Raw genomic sequence first — 18758 nt, 5'->3', positions numbered from 1 at the left:
TTTATGCTACCAAAATCAGACTTTGTAACAGTTGTCAGTGAGAAAACACTGTAGCAGTTATTTTTAACTGCAGTTACATTAGCAAAAGGGTTGCAAGTATCAAGAATGATGAACAGTCATGAAAACATTCAGATTTCTTTTTCAGTTAAAAATCAAAAATGAAACACCATTACTAGCAAAATCTCGGAATTGTTTAGGATTTGGTTCTGTTTATGTAATAGCTGTAAAAGAGACCCCAAACCAAAGTAAAACCCTTTCTGTTCTGCAGTGTGAGAACATCAAATGCTTAAATAGTGTGCATGCACAGGGATTTCCCCGTTTATTTACTTAAGCTGATAAAGAATAATACTTTAATGCAACTGTGCTGGTTTACAGACCTTAAGTTAATACTTTTTTTTTCTTTAAATGATGGAAAAGGCTATTTTGTAATCTTCCCTAACACTGATATTTTCCAAGTTTTATATTAATATACAGTGCCATTAGCTGTTCCATAAGAGGTTGGCAATTCAAAACACCTTCATTAGTACATCTCCAGCTTTCATTTAATTATTAGTTTATATGACACAGCTGCTGAGAAATCAAATTTGAGTTACAAACAAATTTATAAATTACATTTGTTGAAATAGTCATTGTTTTGCAGAGTGCCATAAAGTGAGAAGAACAAACACATTGTGTTACTGATTATTAACTTGAATAAAACCTCTCTTAATGTATTTGAATACCTTTCCATTGAAGAGTGTTTTTCTCATGCCACAACTTCCCTCGCATTGATATTATGAAATCTTTTAAATACATCACTGAAAGTCTGTTTTCTTTTAATGCTTGTTTTCAGCATGCGAGAAATCAGTTAGTCTGTCTGTGATACTCTTGTCTTGAAGAGAGTGCCTTCTTCAGGCAAAGTTCTTAACTGTGAGAGCTATTTATTCATAAAATATGTGACTAGTTATTCCCAGTATAAATGTTGCTGTAGTTGTTTGTGGCATTAGTTCAGTCATGAAGAAGTAAATTCAATCTGACTTGTAAACGAGGTTAAACTGAACCAGAAGTTACTCTGTTCATCTATGGTAATTTCTTACTGCTTACAATTTGTTTTACTTTACAATAGATGCTTTCTACAGATGCATAATACTAAAAAGGCATAAGAAACTTAAATATGTGAAGTCCAGCACCTTTCAGTCTGTTACTCCTGCATATGACGTAAATGCGATAGGTTTTAATCGCTGTTCTTTCAGGTAATATGGGCAGAAACTGATAGCCAAGTATATAGAGCTTGTGAAAGTAGATTGAAGGGATCTAGGTGTTTGATCAATGTTTAAAAAGGACCCAGTCGTCATTATAAAGTTGAGCTGAACACTTCAACTTTCTCTTGCCTTTCTGACTGTTCTAATGAAAGTTGCCAGGATGTATTTGTGTACTGAGCACTGAGTAAGTAACAATTGTACTGAATTTGGTTATAAAATAACTTGGAGGAAGAAATGAAAGGACTTTACAGGGAAGTGCTTAGACCAGGATTGATAGTTTGTACAGGATTATAAAATAAAAAGGGAGCCAATGAATTACTTCTGAAAAATGAAAGAAATGTACTTGCTTTGCTTTCTGTTTGAAATGATGTGCTAGCTGTTCTATTTTGGATGAAGAACACTCCATGACTTGAAAGTATCATAAAGGAGAAGAGTTATTAGGAAGGAGATAGGAATCAGTCTCAGCAGAATATTGTACGTCTAAAACTTCTTTCCCAGTGCAAGACTAGATTTGCACCTGCATTAGCCTCCTTTGAAACCTACCCCAGCAGGCTGTACGTATTGCTCTGCAGTAAACTGAGACCACATCTGTTACTTCTTAAACAAAGCAGTTATTGTAATTGCAAGATCTGTTTGGTTGGTTTGTTTGTTTGTTTGTTTTTTCTTTGAAAAGGACCATAGTTCTGTTATTTATATATTTCTTGGAAAATGTAGCATTTTATATATAATGGAGTGTGAAATTGGCATTGCTCAGTTAGGAGTATTATGTATGGTGGTATTAAGCAATGGAGTTGTGTGGCTGGGTGCAGACTTCTGAAGGCTTCCCTGACTGATCTGATTTAAAACCCAAGCAGCAAACAGCATTAAACTGTCTTCTGGCTTTAGTCGTCAGCCAGGTCCCGCAGCCTGCCATTTACAAATTCTGTAGAGTTCTCGAAAGGCATTTTACACTCCTTTGCTGAAACACTTGCTTTATTTTACTGTGCTCTAAACTAATGAAAAATCTAATTATCATTAAAGATGGTTTTATACTTAACATGTAATATAGTGCATTTCCTTTACACACGTACAAAAAAACTAATGGTTTGTTCTTTGACCCGTTACTAAAATCTTGGAAGCTCTGCATACAAGGGAATGTGGAAACATAAAATAGTGAATGCCATTAATAGTATCAGTGTGCTGTTTCCAATCTTCCAGCCTGCTAACTTTCTTTTTTACTTTCCTCCCACCCTTCCTTGGCTGTGAACTTTGGGTAATATAAATATATACAATAACTTATTCTTTGCTGTTCCTTAAAAATAATTATCACTATTGAAGCCACATAATTGAAGTAGGAAACTCTGGGGAACTACAGGAAATTGCCACCACTTGGGTGGTTGTGGTACTTTGTTTTTAGTCCTAGGGTCTGACAGTGCGCTCCAAGTGGCTGCAGTTCACTGTGTACAATTCTGTTGTATTTAGCTGCAGAATTTTACCCTCAAGTGCAGCAATCACTAGCACAAATCACTCTGTGTTTCAAAATCATACTAGATCTTTTCCCACACATTTTTTCATTTGAGTATTGTGTGTTTATATCTTTGCCACAGATGAATTTATGTCTGGCATTGAATTAGGGGTTTTTTTAAACCCTTGGTTCAAAGTACAAGGAGAATGCAAAGTAATGCTGGACACAACAATAATCATCATTAGAGGACAGAGCGTCTGATTAGAATTTTATTTTTGCTTGCTGAATTCAGAAGTTTCCAAGGAGGAATTGAAATCCTTGATGTTGGGAGCGGAAACAGTTTTGAAATACAGTAGTAATGTGGGAGAGTGATGACACCTGTGGCCTCAGTGATCATGTGTATTCGTCAAAAGAGGGTATGAATTTGAATTGCTTTTTCTCCTTTTCCATTCCCCCTCGCTCTGAGTTGTAAGCTGTTGGTGGTTTTCGGGGATATATTGGTTGAACTGGGTTTCAAGGAACAATTGGAATGTTGAAGAAGGGTAACAGCAAATAAGGTGTGTAGGCTGTTAGGAGAGAAATGAAGTAAGTACCAAAGTTGGCATGAGCAGTAGAATGAAGAGGTTGCTAGAGGGTCACAAGAGCGTTGTGTTGATTTGTGGCTAGAAGAGTGTGTGATCGTGTGTAGAACAGTAATGAGGAAATACTCAACAGAAAACTTTGTGGTAATTATTTTTCTGTCAATGTGAATGATTTTGAAAATTAATATATTTTATGGAATGCCTGAAATTTTATTCCAGAAGAAAAGCTATACCAACATAATATAAAATGTTAAAACTGAAAAGAAAAACCAAACAAAACCAAAACAACAAAACACTCTCCCCCCCCAAAAAAAAACCAAACCAAAACCAAACCAAACCCCTGATAGACACAACCCACAAAACAAAGGCCCTCATTTTAATTGAGAGATGCTTAAAATGCTTTGTTAAGTTTAGCATGGAAGACAAAAATATTGTAGCCACCAGAACAGTGGAAGCTTGCCAGAATGACATGGAACTTCCTATTGCAATAGTGATTAAAACAGCTGAAATTAATTGTCTGACTTACCCAACCATATCTCTGTATTTTTTCAGAACTTTGGAGTAATTTCAAGTCTTCATTTTTCACTATGCTTTGGAACGAAATACAATTCTGAAATTCTGATGATCTTGTATAAGTTGTTTCCTCAGCCCCGTTCTAGTCGTGTAGCTAATTCTTATACTTAGTTTCCTTTACTTTTATTTCCTGTCTTGACAAAAGAAAAAAATTAAAAGAGCCTCTTTTGTAGCAATGGTTTGAAATCAGCAAGTAAGACTATCCAATTACTAGGTTTAGTGGATATGATAGTGAGTGACTAGAAGTAGAGAAACATACTCTGACACAAATTCGTATAAAGCAAGAGCTTAATACCGAATGGTGCTTTTCTCTTACTGCTGCTGCCAGGATAGGCAAAGACTATACTAGCAAATATGTTTCAAGCAAAATCCATCTTGTGTTGGACTGTATTTTATCCATGTTAAGTAGCAGATCTAAACTTTAGAAGACCGAAGAGCCTGCTCCTTACAGCAGCATCTGTTTGTTAAAAGTAACCTCTGTTTTAAGAACTGTAAATAATGAATGACGAAAGCTGAATTGTTTTAAAAACAAATGAGCTAATTGCATTACTGTCTCTTGAATTTTGAAGTGTTTATCATCTCAGTGGTGGGAAACTCCTATGTTTTGTTCTTAGGAAGACTAACAAAATATTACTCAAAAACTGAGATGACTTGTAACACTCTCCCAGTAGCTGGACATTCTAGCTTCTGCTTGTTTTGACTTAGTCCTAACTGTGTGCTTGGTACCTTCACATTCTCTTCTGTTCTGTTCCCTCCCCTCTCAGTAAGACCAACAGACATCTTCTAAACCAATTCTTTTCAGAGAGTTTTAGGACATCACAAAGGAATCTCACTATTAGATTCTAAGATATTTTTTTTAATTACCTTTTTTAATGTCTTAGAAACAGGCAAGGGTCAGCTTTTGTGGGAAAGTTGAAATAAACCTCATGTCTCTCCAGGAAATAATGCTGAAAGAGGGACAACATATTTGAAATCAATGTAGCAGAGCAACCAGTTTTGTTGCCATGATTTCTGCATTTCAAACATTAAGATGTTAAATACATGCTTACCTAAGCTGTGTAGTAGGTGGAAGAGTATCCTGGAGACATTGCCTCGACTGAAATGGTCACAGAGATTTCTCTTAGCTCTCAAAGTCATTCACACTGTTGCAAGGAGCTCTCAAACTAGCTAAGCAAGTCTGTTGTGATGTCCTGGGGAAAGGAGCCTCTGTCCACAAGTATTTCAGTAGATCTGCAGGATGTGGTGAACTCCAATAGCAGGCTTCATTGCCGCAAGCCACAGCTGCCTCTGTTCTAAACCAAAGTGCCTGTAGTCTACAGTGGACCTAGGAATCCACTAGCACTAAGGGACTAAAGTGTACTTTTGTCTTTTGAAGTAGAATCTACTGTGTATCTCCTATCACTTCTGCTGCTTGGAAAACCTGAAAAAAAAAAGAAAAAAACACCAAAAGCTAAGCCCCAAACTGAGACTCAGAAATGAAAGAGATGAAATAACATTTTTCAGTATCATCATAGCTGCAGAGGAGCCTGTTTGTGAACCTGACCAGTTGATCTATTCCTACTCTTATAAATGCTTGGATTCTGCCCAGATGTTTAATTACTAATCATGTTACCTTGTTGAGAAGGTCTTGCAGGAAAATTGACTCTTTTTGGTCAGCATGTTTGGTGGCAGGGTCTAAAGTATGTGTTTCTTATCACACAGTCATTATGTAGTCTCCATCTGTACATTCAGAAGGAGTAAGACTTAAATGTATCTTTGGATACATTTGGATACAAAATGGATCACTTTTCTTTGGCATGATTTATTTTAGTATGATTTTCTGTCTGAGAAGGTCATGCAGACTTAGAGACAGAAGGAATTCAAAGGGTCATAATCATTCACCTGTCCAGAACACGGCTGCTTAAGAGTGTTCATGGTTTTAAGATTTGTCAGGTCATTTGTGGAGACTTGCAATATTGGAGAATTATCCAGACTCTTTGAGACTTGTGTTTCAGTGTATTGCAGTGCTTGACTAACCATCATCATTAAACATATTTTATGAGTGTGTAATGTGAGTATTATATTTGATAGACCCATTAATTCTTGTCCTCCTGAATGCAGATAAGAAAACATTTTTTCCTTGAAGCTGATTAAACGTTACTGTGTTCACTAGCAAGCTTTTTGCTGTAGGTTAACCATGTTGCTTATACTTTCACTCTTTTTTTTTTTTTTTCCCTAATAACATGTAGTTTTATGCCTCACTTTTATTCCTCTGTTTTCTTCCCAGGCAGCCCAGATATTTCTTCAGTATATTGGATTGTACAGATTCTTACCTTTTACTCTAGAAAACACAGTCGTCTTAGCTTGCACAGTTGAGGATTCCTTCTTATTTACTCTCGGGCATTAATTCTTAGTTACATGGGCTTATAGGAACAAAATTATATGAACAGTCTGGCATCCAAAATACAAATTAATATAAGATTTCTTTGTTGTGTGGAGGTAGTGAATATGCAGGATTATTCCATCAGTGGGCAAGAATCTCGCTTTCTAGAACTATTAGAACTCATAAACTGTTTCTGACAACTTTTCCCAGCTTTATAACCAAGGAAAGGTCATATTAGGGTAGAAAGAATCTGGTCTTCAACTAATGTGAAGAATGGGCTTACACTTCTTTCATGTGTTTAGCCCTTTCATTTTTGTTGGAGTGAGATGGAAAAGGCTTAGACTAGCACAGTCATTCAGGCTGGAAGGGATTTCAGGAGGTCTGTAGTCCAACCTCCTGCTCAAAGCTGAATTCAGAGAAGGTTGCTCAGGGCTTTTCTAGACAAGTCTGGAAAAACTGTAGGATGGAGAGCCCACAGTGTCTGTGGGCAACCTGCTCCGTATCTTCATTGTAAAGTTTTTTTCTTTGTGTACAGCCAGAAACTTCTCAGTTTCATTTCCATTACCATATTTTATCTATTTAAACGACTGTAAAACCCGAGTCAGGACAGCAGCTGTGTCATCTTAGTAACATCTGTGTAGGTACTGAAGGTTGACATCAGGTTTTCCTGAAGCCACCTCCTCTCCAGGATAAAACCCTCCAGTTCCCTCTCTTCTCATGGCATAGCTTCAGCCCCTTGAGTAGGTTGCTGTCAAATGAATACCAAGGAAAATAATTACTTTCCTTGACCTACAGGCTATGCTTCTGTTGATATAGCTTAGGATTCTGCTCTTTCATGTCAGATGGTTGTTAATATGTTGATAATTCAGCTCTTCAGAAGTATGTTGAAATGTAATTTCTTCAGTGATCTCGGGTACTAAGAGGAAACAGAAAATACAGTCAATAGGTTTGTTTTCTGCAAGCTTAATACATCTTTCAGGTTTTCTATGGTCATGCTGTCCCAGCTGTGTTGTTACTCCCCTTCTCCCTTACTCTACTTCCTCCAGCATTTATATCCATTAGCCAGTTTAAATAAAATTTGTCAGAGAAATATGGGTATCAGAAATACTGTTATACTCCTGTTTTTATCCTCCTGAGATTCAGCAAGTAGGTAAATGAGGAACCCAAAGTAGTGCTCCTGAGGGCGGAAGCTGGGTAGTAGCATCTTAATCCCTTACCCAATGCAAACGAAGGTTGGCGTTTGGCAACCTGTCAGCACATCTGTACCTATGAACCATGTGCTGCTACTTGCGTGTTTTTTGACACTTGTAGCTATGTGAAAGAACTAGGAGTATTGCAAAGAAAGAAGGAGCCAAGTCCATTAAAATGTGAAGTTTGCCAGTTACATTTCTCCCAAAAGACTTTTTTCTTCTAGGTTCACCTATGTGAATTTAAATGTAATACTCTGGAGCTAAATGTTGTTGGAGACAGTCTTTTTCTCTGGTAGGAAACTGGTGATCTGTAATGAATGCGATATCTGGAGTTTCTACATATAGAATCATAGAATAATTAGGGTTGGAAGAATCATAGAATAATTAGGGTTGGAAAGGACCTTAAGATTATCTAGTTCCAAGCCCCCTGTGGTGGGCAGGGACACCTTACGCTAAATCATATCACCCAAGGCCTCGTCCAACCTGGTCTTGAACACTGCCAGGGATGGAGCATTCACAACCTCCCTGGGCAACCTACTCCAGTGCCTCACCACCCTCACAGTAAAGAATTTCCTCCTTATATCCAGTCTAAACTTCCCCTGTTTAAGTTTTAACCCATTACCCCTTGTCCTGTCACTGCAGTCTCTAATGAAGAGTCCCTCTCCAGCATCCCTATAGGCCCCCTGCAGATACTGGAAGGCTGCTATGAGGTCTCCACGCAGCCTTCTCTTCTCCAGGCTGAACAGCCCCAACTTTCTCAGCCTGTCTTCATACAGGAGGTGCTCCAGTCCCCTGATCATCCTTGTGGCCCTTCTCTGGACTTGTTCCAACAGTTCCATGTCCTTTTTATGTTGAGGACACCAGAACTGCACACAATACTCCAGGTGAGGTCTCATGAGAGCAGAGTAGAGGGGCAGGATCACCTCCTTCGACCTGCTGGTCACGCTCCTTTTGATGCAGCCCAGGATATGGTTGGCTTTCTGGGGTGCAAGCGCACACTGCCTGCTCATGTTCATTTTCTCATTGACCCGCACCCCCAAGTCCTTCTCCGCAGGGCTGCTCTGAATCTCTTCAGGACCTTGCCCTTGGCATGGTTAAACCTCATGAGGTTGGCATCAGCCCACCTCACAAGTGTGTCAAGGTCCCTCTGGATGGCATTCCTTCCCTCCAGGGTATCAACCGAACCACACAGCTTGGTGTATAAATGACTCCTGCTTGTTCCCGCTTTTTGAAGTTCTTCTAGAGTATGTGTTTCCTGCACCCAACTGCTTTTTAAGCTAGAAATTCATCTTTCTATTTGTCAATGTACCAATCCATAACATGTAAAAAGAAGAGCGGGTTCTAGCATGGACAAACTGTTGGTAGTCCACTTCTGTTTGTGAGAATGCATTTTCTTTTGCTTATCTATACTTAGACCAAATTAAAAAATTAAGAAATAGAAGTATTCTTTGGCTGAAACAAACACATTTTTCATTCCGTCTTCTGTATCAGTTGAAGTCTGAGAATTGGTCATGTTCTGGTGGAAGAATAATTTATATTCAAGCTGTTGTTACGTGAAGGCATAAATGTTCTTTTTGCGTGACAGTACTGTTTTAGTTGACCAGGTAATGTTTCTAATGCCTGAAGTGTTAATGATTCTTTGAAGAGCTTATTTTTGCTGGAGATTTTTTGTTACTGTCCGTGGAGTTGCTGGACCTGGAGACTGTAGTTGCATTTTACTAGATAGATGCACACAGAATCAACAAGCACTGTCATGCTTAGAGAATTTGCATTCTTACCCCTGAGCTTGTCTCCATTGCTGCTAGAGGGAAAGATTCAAGAAACAGTCCATGGGTAATTTATAGGTTTTTGGGCTTTGCAGTGAATTATTATGTTAATGATGATTACTTCCATGGATTTCAAAAGAAAATACTGGGAGCTTATCAGAAGTACTTCTGTATGGGCAGATATCCTTAATTATGTTTGTGGCCTTATTTATATGTAAGGTAAATAAATGTGAATTCTGTAAGATAACATGAAAGCTTTAATTTTAGCCTGAATTCTTTCATTGGTTATTAAGAGAAAAAAGCACAGCTTTTCCCACAGGACTGACATGTTCCAAACTGTCTGAATAAAACACTATATTGTTCCTTGGCCACAAGAGCAGTAGGCATGGGCTGGACTGGTCATTTTCACAAGTTCTTGTTTAGTATTTTTTATTTAGTATCTTTGCCTACATGGGCTTCTGTTCAGTGTCTGGTTTAAGTAATTGAAATTGATTATAAAATTCCATGTACACACAAAGAGGAGAAAACCTAGCAGTCACTTTGTCACTGAGGAATGCATTTTGTTTTAAGCATAATGCATTTAAATTTCTCACTGGCGTGAAACTGATCTTCATTATGTTTCAAAGGCAAGTATAGAAAACAAGTGGGAGAGCAATATAAAGCTGTGTTTTGAAAGATACCTTTTTTAACTGCCAAAGGCAGATAACCTGCTTTGAATGCTGGATGTTCTATTTTTCTGCTTTTTAGAAAGCAATTGCAAAAACTGCTATTAAGGCAAAAATTTTGGTACTAACTTGATCAAGATACTAACGAACACTAGCACAAAGCTGTAATTTTTTGTCTTAAGTAACCTTTGTAATTAAATGTGGTTGAGATTTCAGCCTACACATAGGTTGCAGCTTCATTTACTGTTTCAGTAGAGTTCAGAATAAAGTAACATAGTTCTTCATAATAAAATAACCTTGTGGTTTTGTTACAGTCCAGTGCAGTTCCACGTTATTGGCCAGCAGTGTTGTCAATAATGTAAATGGAGAATAGTTTTAGTGACCTCTTGTAACACAGGGCAATTAGTTTACTAGACAGACACCAGAACTATTGTTCTAGATGGATTACAGCCAGTTTCACACCAGCTACTACATGGTTTCTTCCCAGGATAATTTTGCACCTTATTTGAAGTGAGATTTGAAGCTTGTGCACTATTGACTCCATTTGCAAGCCCTGCAGACGATCCCTGCAAAAGTTCCACTGCCTTACTCTGCACTGTGCATTTTACGGACATCTCTCTTTAAAGGAAAAACGATCGATAATTATTTGGAAAAATTCAGTCACCTCTTTATATTTTGCAGCATAGTTCCAATGACTCTGTGTAAGTGATTGAGACCTGGGATTATGGTTTCTGGATATTCACAAAATCTGCTGGTGTGGGAGATTACAGGCAGATCAGAGTGAGAAGATTTGAGAGACTCTTAGAATGCAAGTGGGACAGCCTGGTGGGGGGGACATTGATCTCTTCCTTTCGCTATCTGGGACACTCATTGCAGAAATGGCTCCACTAAATCCAAAGCAATTGCAGCCCAAATCATTACAATACACTGGCATGAATTTTAGGTTACCATGAAACGCTTTTAGTGGATCAGTGGTGGCTCAGGAACAGCTGGCATGGACTGGAACTTCTCTAATAGTGGTTCTTCAGGAATCTGAGCTCTTTGCCTCATATTTGGACTGAGAAGTATATAGATTTGTCTCGGGTGGGTATGTTGTAAAGCTGCTTTCCCTTGCTTTGCTTCACTGTGTAGTAAATCACAGGTGACTGCTAAAGCTGGCATCATGGCGACAAATGCTGTGCCTAACTCGGTCAGAGTACACATACAGTTTAACTGTAGGATGTTCAAGAGACTCTCCGTGGGTGTGTAAGGCAGTAGTAGTTAGCAACTGGTTTTTACGTTAAGGTATCACTAAGGCTGTGGTTTACTGCTTCTGTTCCCACTTAACTTTGACGGAATCTCATTATATTCCAGTATTAACTTCTTTTGAAGCATGTGCGGATTTTAATTAAAATTCTGCTTTCCCAGAATACTTCCTTATTCTGTTAACCAAACAACTCATTTGAATTGGAGTGGACAGATTGCATGGTTTATTTCAGTTGACAGCGCTTAATCTCGATTAATTTGTACTGCTCAGCATTTCACTGATGGAAAATGAAAGGTAGCGTTGTAGGCATATCAGAGTTTGGCTACAGCGTGAAAATCAAAGAAACAACATTTCCCAAGCATGCACAAGTATTGTGCTACTGAAAGGTAACTTTCACATTTGGTCAAGCTTTGAGGTATGACATGATAGATGATCCATGCTCTTTGGAGAAAACAAAGTTTTTGGAAAGAATGAATATTTTAAAACTTGCATTGTTAACTGTATTTCATGTAGGTATAGTTAGGCATGTTATCACTGATGTGCCAGTTAGGTCTAAAAAGCTAGGAATACTGTTTGCTTTTCTTTCCTGTTCGCAGATCTGTCTTCTGTTACTGTTACTTTTTTAGGTTATAGTTTAAGACTCTGCAGTAAGATTGTCAAAGGAACTTGTAAGAGGCACGTGCTGAGATTTGTCTCTGAATTCAGTTTTACTGATCAATAAACTGTTTTGGATTTAGCATCTGAATGTCATCCTACCCAGCTTCCCTCTCTTACCATAGAACTTGCGTTTCAGCAAGCTGATCCATCCTGCAGTATAAACCTTGTGATTTGTTGTTTAACATGGTATAAAAAAAACACATTTTGGGAAAAAAAAAAAAAAAAAAGGAGAGAATCCCATCATCAAGCCACAGTCTAAATCAGTGTTTTGTCCAAATTCCTTTGGCTGACAATTCCTGATTTGAAACTAAATTTTAAGGAATTAAAGAATTCAGTATTTGGACAAATATGGTTTGGCTATTGCAGAATTACAGACTCTTTGATATTGGAAGGAACTTCTGGAGGAACCTCTTGACCAACTTCCATACTTACATGTAGATCAGGTTGCCCAGGACCATGTCCAAGTGGCTTAAAGACTATAAATAATAAGAATAGAAACAGTTAATCCTCATGTCTCAAGTATTTTTAAAACTAATTTTGTATTTTAAAAAAAAAAAAAAAAAGCTTATATGTCTTAAGAAGGTATTTCCAAAGTTGAAATTTTGCGCATAATTTAGAACAGGTTTTCTTTTAAGTAACATTTTCTAACTCTATAAATATATGCATGATGATGTGTGGTGTCATAGTGTAACTTACAAGTCTAGATAAATTTCTTCTGGACTATTATTAAAAAAATTATGCTACAAAAAAAGGAAAAACAAAGAAAATTAAAAAAATTAAGAAAATTATGGTACATATTTATTGATAACAGCAACTTATCCTGAGTTTTTGGTAGTGTAGGTGTCTATGTATGAGTCTATTAAGATCGTATGTTATTATCACATACACACACACATGCATTAGTGTAATTTTTTGAGTTCACATATGTATTCATACACAGAAAATGAAAAATGACAGAATTTGACTTTGCTGGTTTAGTAATAACATAATGATCACCTTATCAAAGGAAAAAGTCAGTGGCTCTTCATTGAATTTGTTCTTAGGTACATACAGGTAACCTATTGATTTAAAGACTGCATAGATACAGAAGACACGTGGCCCCATGCTAACTTCTATGCATGTGTATATGTGTTCTTCAACTTTTTTTTTTTTTTTTCCTATTCAGTCTTTTTTTCTTTTTTTTCTTCTGGAAGCAAGTATGAGCTGTCAATAAGCATCACTTTTTCTGGCTCAGTGTGAGAAGCATGACATGGAAAATACCTCAGTCAAACGCATGCTAAATAAAGAAAGAATGTGAAATTAATGTGTGCTTGTGTTGTTGCTATTTTGTGATACTTACTGCTGAAAGCATCAGTTTTACACTGGAATTAATGTTAACATGTTTAATATTTTGGGTGAAACCAACATCTGTTATGTTTTACCTATTTCTTGCATGAAATGTCATTAGTATTGTTGAGACATCTGTTAAATTAAACTTCTGTTTTTATTTAGGTTTATGAGTTAGATGGCATCCCCTTGATCCTGGACAACTGCAGCATTGATGACAACAATCCTTGTATCCTTTACAAAAGAATGCTAATTATTGAATATGACTCATAGGAAAAGGTGTGGAAGTTTAATGTATTTATGCCAGCATGGCTTTCACTCGGCACCCAAGTCTAACTGGCCTCATTAGTTTCTGTTGTATTTAAAGGCTTGGTTAAGAAGTGAGCAAACTCATAAATATGCTTTCATAAACTGGATTCTAAGGTAATTTGAACTGTTGTTCCATTCTTTTTCCTAAAGTAATGAATATTACTAGTTTACATATGTCAGTTCAGAGAGCTGACTGTAAGAGAAATCTGACTGAAGACTATGGTTTGGTCATTGTAACAGACCTTAGAGCTTTTGCTTCAACTGAAATCTGTTCAGTAGGCCGAAATAAGTGCCCCATCAATTCTATACACTTATTAAATCTGATTGGAGAACTTAGTATAGAGACAAGCCTAGTAAGCTGGAATGATAATATGTATAATTGAGGGAATTAGTGATGCAGATGACTGAAATGTTGGGGAGATTTTAATACAAATGACATTGTGCTTCATATTTGGGATTTTATTTTCCCTGGTGGTTAAGAGCAGAGACTTTCCAAGATAGATTACTATTAGAGGGAAATAATATTATTGAAGATAAAACAGTTGTTAAGCAGACTTACCCATCTCTTCATTAACTGCATAGTAATCCTGCTGGTATATTCTAGCGGGTGAGCTCTTTTTTTCTGGCATCTAATCATGAGCTTCTTGTAAGTTTCTGTTAAGTGCATCTGGAAATCAAATGCCTTTCCTGTCTAGAGTAATGTCTGCTTTCTTGTACTAAACACATGGAACATCTTTTTAAATTAATTTGTCAGGAAAAGCTCACTTTTTAACAAGTAGCATAAAAAAACAAAGTTGTGAAAGAGTATTCTCAAAATTGTGTGCTGTAGAACATTATCTACATTATAAATACATATCTCGAATGAAACAGTGTAGGGACAGATGACAGCAAAATATTACAAGATGAGTGGAGGAGCAATGGGTGTTAAGTGTCCTCTGAGCCCTTCACTTTACTGGTTTATATGCAGGGTTTTTAAATTCATCACTATTCCTGTATTTGGAAACCTGACAGTGTGTCTCTTGACAGGGCACCAAGTACCAGAGTTGTACTTCTGTGATCTGGTAAGGAGTACTGCTGGGTACAGTGGGAAGGGGAGGGAAAGTTACATTTTCCTAAGCAGAACAGCAGCCCTGAGGAAACTGTAGGGAGTTTTGGTTCCAAGTTACTCTTCCTTTGCTGGAAAACATGGCTGTGCAACAACTTCTAAAATTTCTTTCTAGGATCAGTCATTCATTTTAGCTGTTAGTAAAAGAGGATAAAGTTTGAAGCCTTCGAAGGGTAGAGTTGTAATTTATGGTCTTGAATCAAATGAAAATGAAATACCATGGGAGACTTTACTGCATTTTGAGCAACATGGAACTTCTTACACCTTTTGATACAGGCTGACATTTTATGGTTGTGCTATAAACTTCTTGCCAGAGCGTAAGACATTGTTTATTTGGTTTTTAAAGATATAATTAGACCTCAGTATGAGCTTTCACCAGATATGTGAAAAAGTCAAGTCGAACTTGGGCAGAGGGGAGACTATCCTAGTGTGATGAAGTTTGCTGTGTCAGCTTTTGGAGCGCAGCTTCTGGCTACTACTCTCTTTTTTGGTTTGACCTTGAGCTATTCTGGCTGCTCCTGTGCTTCATGAAGTTAATGCTCCCCTGCTTCTCTCCTGCCGCTGATGTTGCTCATCTGCTGCATTCCCAGCATGTCTTATGCAGAAAGCAAAATAGGAGTTTGCAATTTATATCTGTCTACTTTCACCTGCTTTGCAGCATATTGTGCTACTTCTAGACGCCACAATCCAAGTTTGCAATAACATGTAGGTACCTGGCTCCGTTGCGTAACATTCCTTTGAAGAGATACAACTGTTTCTCTCCTCCCTCTGTGCACATGGTCCTGTCTGCAACAAATCCATTTTGTGTTGCTTGTAAACCAGAGCAGTGCTCTTACTATGATTTGAAAGCCTACTGGCTTAAAATTGCAGCATCCTAAAATAGCCTGCATTGTAACTTTGTGATCCAGAGTGAAATTGAAAGTCTCTTTCTGTTTTCAAGGAATATTAATTAAAAGGAAGTGTTTAGGCAGCTCTTGAGCTGGGTGTTAAAGAGAGTTGCTGAAATTCAGACGTGGTCACTAAGCGGTGCTGCATCTTACCAAGGTCATGTAGAAAGCTGTGAGGGAAAGCTTGGTGTAGCTCTTCAGCCATGGTTCCTTCAGGGAAGTCACGTCCAGAAACTTCTGTTTGCATTTTTGTTTCTAGTGCCTGTTTTTGTGGTTTCCGGCTGTGTTACTCATATTTCTCCTTGGATAAAGCTGTCTGGAAAAAGTTTAATCTGGATTCTTTTTATATAAGAACTTTGTAGATTTCTTAGTAAAGTCTTTATAGATGCACATTTTTGTTCAATCTTCATCTGTTTTGGAGACACTCAAGCTCCACAGCTAAGATGTCATTATGTTTTCTACTAGAAGCAATATTCTTATTTTCTTCATTTTAATAATTAATTTTTGCTTCCAAATTACAAATACAAAATTTTCCAAAGAAATATCTAACTGTGGAAAAATGATAGGATGTTTTTTTCTGGAGAGTAAAAAAAACCCCAAACAATTTCCAAAGTATGCAATTCATCAGCTGAAGCTGGGTTGCCATGTTAAATGTTAAAAGAGCTCTTTATTACCTTTGAAAGGAGAAATCCTTTGATAAATCTTTTTTATTTGTAGCGTATGGAAGCATACTGAAAGAGGAAATGGGTATGCTCTTATCCTAAAATAAATTCCTTTGTAAACCTGTCATTACCTTAAAATTGCATCCGTTGAGATCCTGAACTTTTCTGTAATGTGCATAGAAATATTACAAGGTTTATAGCTTATGAGATAGCTAGCTGAAGTTCAATTGACATGTTTGCATCGCTTTAACTTTCTCAGTTTGAATTCATCTTTCAGTGCCCAATTTAGGAGAACTGTTACCTTGTCTAATTGCATCTTAGACAGACTTGTATCTTTTACATTCATGCTAACAAATAGTATTTTTTCCTTCAGGATATTTCATGAGTAAAAGCAACAAAAAGACCCGCCCTCATTTGTAACAGAAGTGAAGGTGATTATGGACACTTGAGAACAAATTTACTGTGCCTCTTGCAAGTATTTGAATTTGTATTTTATATTGTCAGCTACTATAATTTCACATAGTTCCAAGTAAATTCAATGGAGAAATGCTGAAAGATGCCAGATTTTTAACTGTTAGCTATTAGGCTTTTAGCACAGGGGAAGAGGTAAGCAGAGTGAGACTAGGGAGATGCGGTTCATTACAGACCTTGGGGTATGAAGAGTTAAACTTCAGGGAAGTCTGAATGTCAGTTTAAATTTTTCTGTGGCCTTTAAATCTTTCCATCTTGTATTAGCTGTATCCTAATCATAACTGTGCTTCTGTATTCAAAAGAAAAAAGGGTGTTTCAAAACACAAGTGGACTTGTTTGCCATTAGATTAAGGAGAGGTTCTTTCATGAGATAAATTTTTGGTTTTGAAAATTCAGTCTCTTGTTCTGCTTCTGAAAAGATTGGAGTGTTGTGATTTACTGACGTAACCTGCATTTAAAAACAAATAACCTGCCACATATTAGGAGAGTGGATTGGAGATGCCTATCTGGGTAATACCAGTAAAAAATTTACTCCAGATCCTGCTTTTCAGGTTATTTGGGCTGAAAAGGTGTTCTAAATTAAAATATGTTCTATTTTGCTCTGTAAGCCACTGTCATCTTCATCTCTTACAGGCTCTAGCATCAGACAAGAGCCCTTGTTCTTGCCTTTTACCTCATCCTAAGCTTTTACTGCTCCTTCCAGCTTCATTTGTGATCTTTCACAAATTCCACTTGTTTAAGGCAAACATAAGGAAGACCAGACCATTCTAATAAAAAGACTGTTGACCCCAGTCAAACGAAAAAAGGTGCTTATGAAAGACTTTAAATAAACTAACCTGTTTATTATAGAAGACTTTTCAGTTTACCTTAAATTGTCCAGGTTTTCACTACTTGTTAACATTTATGCTCATAAGTAATACAAAGGTGTGCCTTTTCTTTTTTTTTTTAATTTTATGGTTCTTCTTAAAAATATTTATTACTCTTTTAAGAAAAAAAATATTCTCTGAAGCACTGCAAGGAAATAGCTGTTAATTAGTGGTAAAACTTGGAAATCAGAAGCAAAATGTAGTTTTGAAGGTGGAATATTCTTGTTTTTTTCAGGGTGCTTGCTAATCTTACCCTTTTGAGATTCTTGCAGTAGGTCTATTGATAAATTGATTTTGTGAATGACTGAATTTAATTGGAATGACCTTATGTAAGTGTCCATGTTTTATTAACCCCTAATCAGGCACGTTTTTCTGTTAGAAAGTGCAGTCATGCATGAAGAAAAAAATATCCTGCTGTAGGGTGTGTATGTATGTGTGTACACATACATATATATGTTCTTACATATATGAGTAAATACCCAGCTGGCTATGTTTTAGGAGGAAGAATTCTAAGTATTTATGAAAGAAAAACATGTGGTTGCTGCGGATATCCATACAAAATGCAGAAAACATAACTTCATTTTCAGATACTCCTTCCCTAAGCTGCTTCTTATATTCAGTCTGAAGGTCATCTGAGAGGTAGATCAAAAATACTTTTGACTGCATGGCAGCAGCAAGTATAATTGTGGTTCATGAAACTTCTGGGTAAAGCTAGAAGAAATCAAGTTGCTATGGTCTACAAGAGTGGCAGTTTGGTTTTGTGAGATGCCAGTGAAGACTTTCAGGGGAGCTGACACACATTCTATTTCCAAGTTACAGAATGCAACCTGAAACAGGCCACATGCTGTAAAAAAGACTCACAGCTGAATAGACGCCAGTAGAAAGCAAAAATAGGAGTGTAAGATGACTTTTTAGAGTAAACCATCATACAGTTAGGCATTTTCACGTAAATGTGGCTATCTCATGTATGTTGGCAAGAAAATACAGCATAATGTTACATCAGTAATGGTTGCCTTTCATTGGAAAGCTTGCTTTAGGCACTGCCAATGCATTTAGTAGTTGGAGGTGACCCATTTGATTCTGTATTTTCATAAGCATACATAAAATCATGTTATTTCCATGGATATGGTCAGTGCAAAGGACCTAGTCTGCTGATGAAAACAATCATGACTTCATCATGCCAAGTCAAGTTCTGCCCACTTGGAAGAAATTACTCTTTTCCTCATCCCATTGACAGCTGCTTTGTTGCACAGTTAAGTTTGAAGTGGGCTAAATGGAAGTGTATTCTTTGCTAGAGGGCTTCAATTTTGCATTATTGCAGGTTGCTGCTGCTGCAACCCTTATCCTTAGACAAAGCACTATTAGAATCTTATTTTCTGTAAACCAATACTGATTGTGTCACTATGA

At 37.1% G+C, this 18758-nt stretch overlaps 1 protein-coding gene across 4 annotated transcripts in view; it reads left to right on the top strand.

Moving 5' to 3' along the window:
- The window catches only part of ATXN10 (ataxin 10), a 112336-nt gene that overhangs the window by 70709 nt on the left and 22869 nt on the right, over window positions 1-18758 (top strand). For all 4 annotated transcript variants that reach the window (XM_057426813.1, XM_057426833.1, XM_057426823.1 and 1 more), the window contains one exon: window positions 13217-13280. In XM_057426813.1, the coding sequence (XP_057282796.1) occupies window positions 13217-13280 (64 nt within the window). The remainder of the gene's footprint in view (window positions 1-13216; window positions 13281-18758) is intronic.

Source organism: Pezoporus wallicus, unplaced genomic scaffold, assembly GCF_028554395.1.
Source record: "Pezoporus wallicus isolate ANWC-B61680 ecotype Strahan unplaced genomic scaffold, APGP_CSIRO_Pwel_v1 scaffold_3294, whole genome shotgun sequence".
Taxonomy (NCBI): domain Eukaryota; kingdom Metazoa; phylum Chordata; class Aves; order Psittaciformes; family Psittacidae; genus Pezoporus; species Pezoporus wallicus.
The sequence above is the reverse complement of the archived record's forward strand: the minus strand, read 5'-3'. Positions and strand labels throughout refer to the sequence as shown.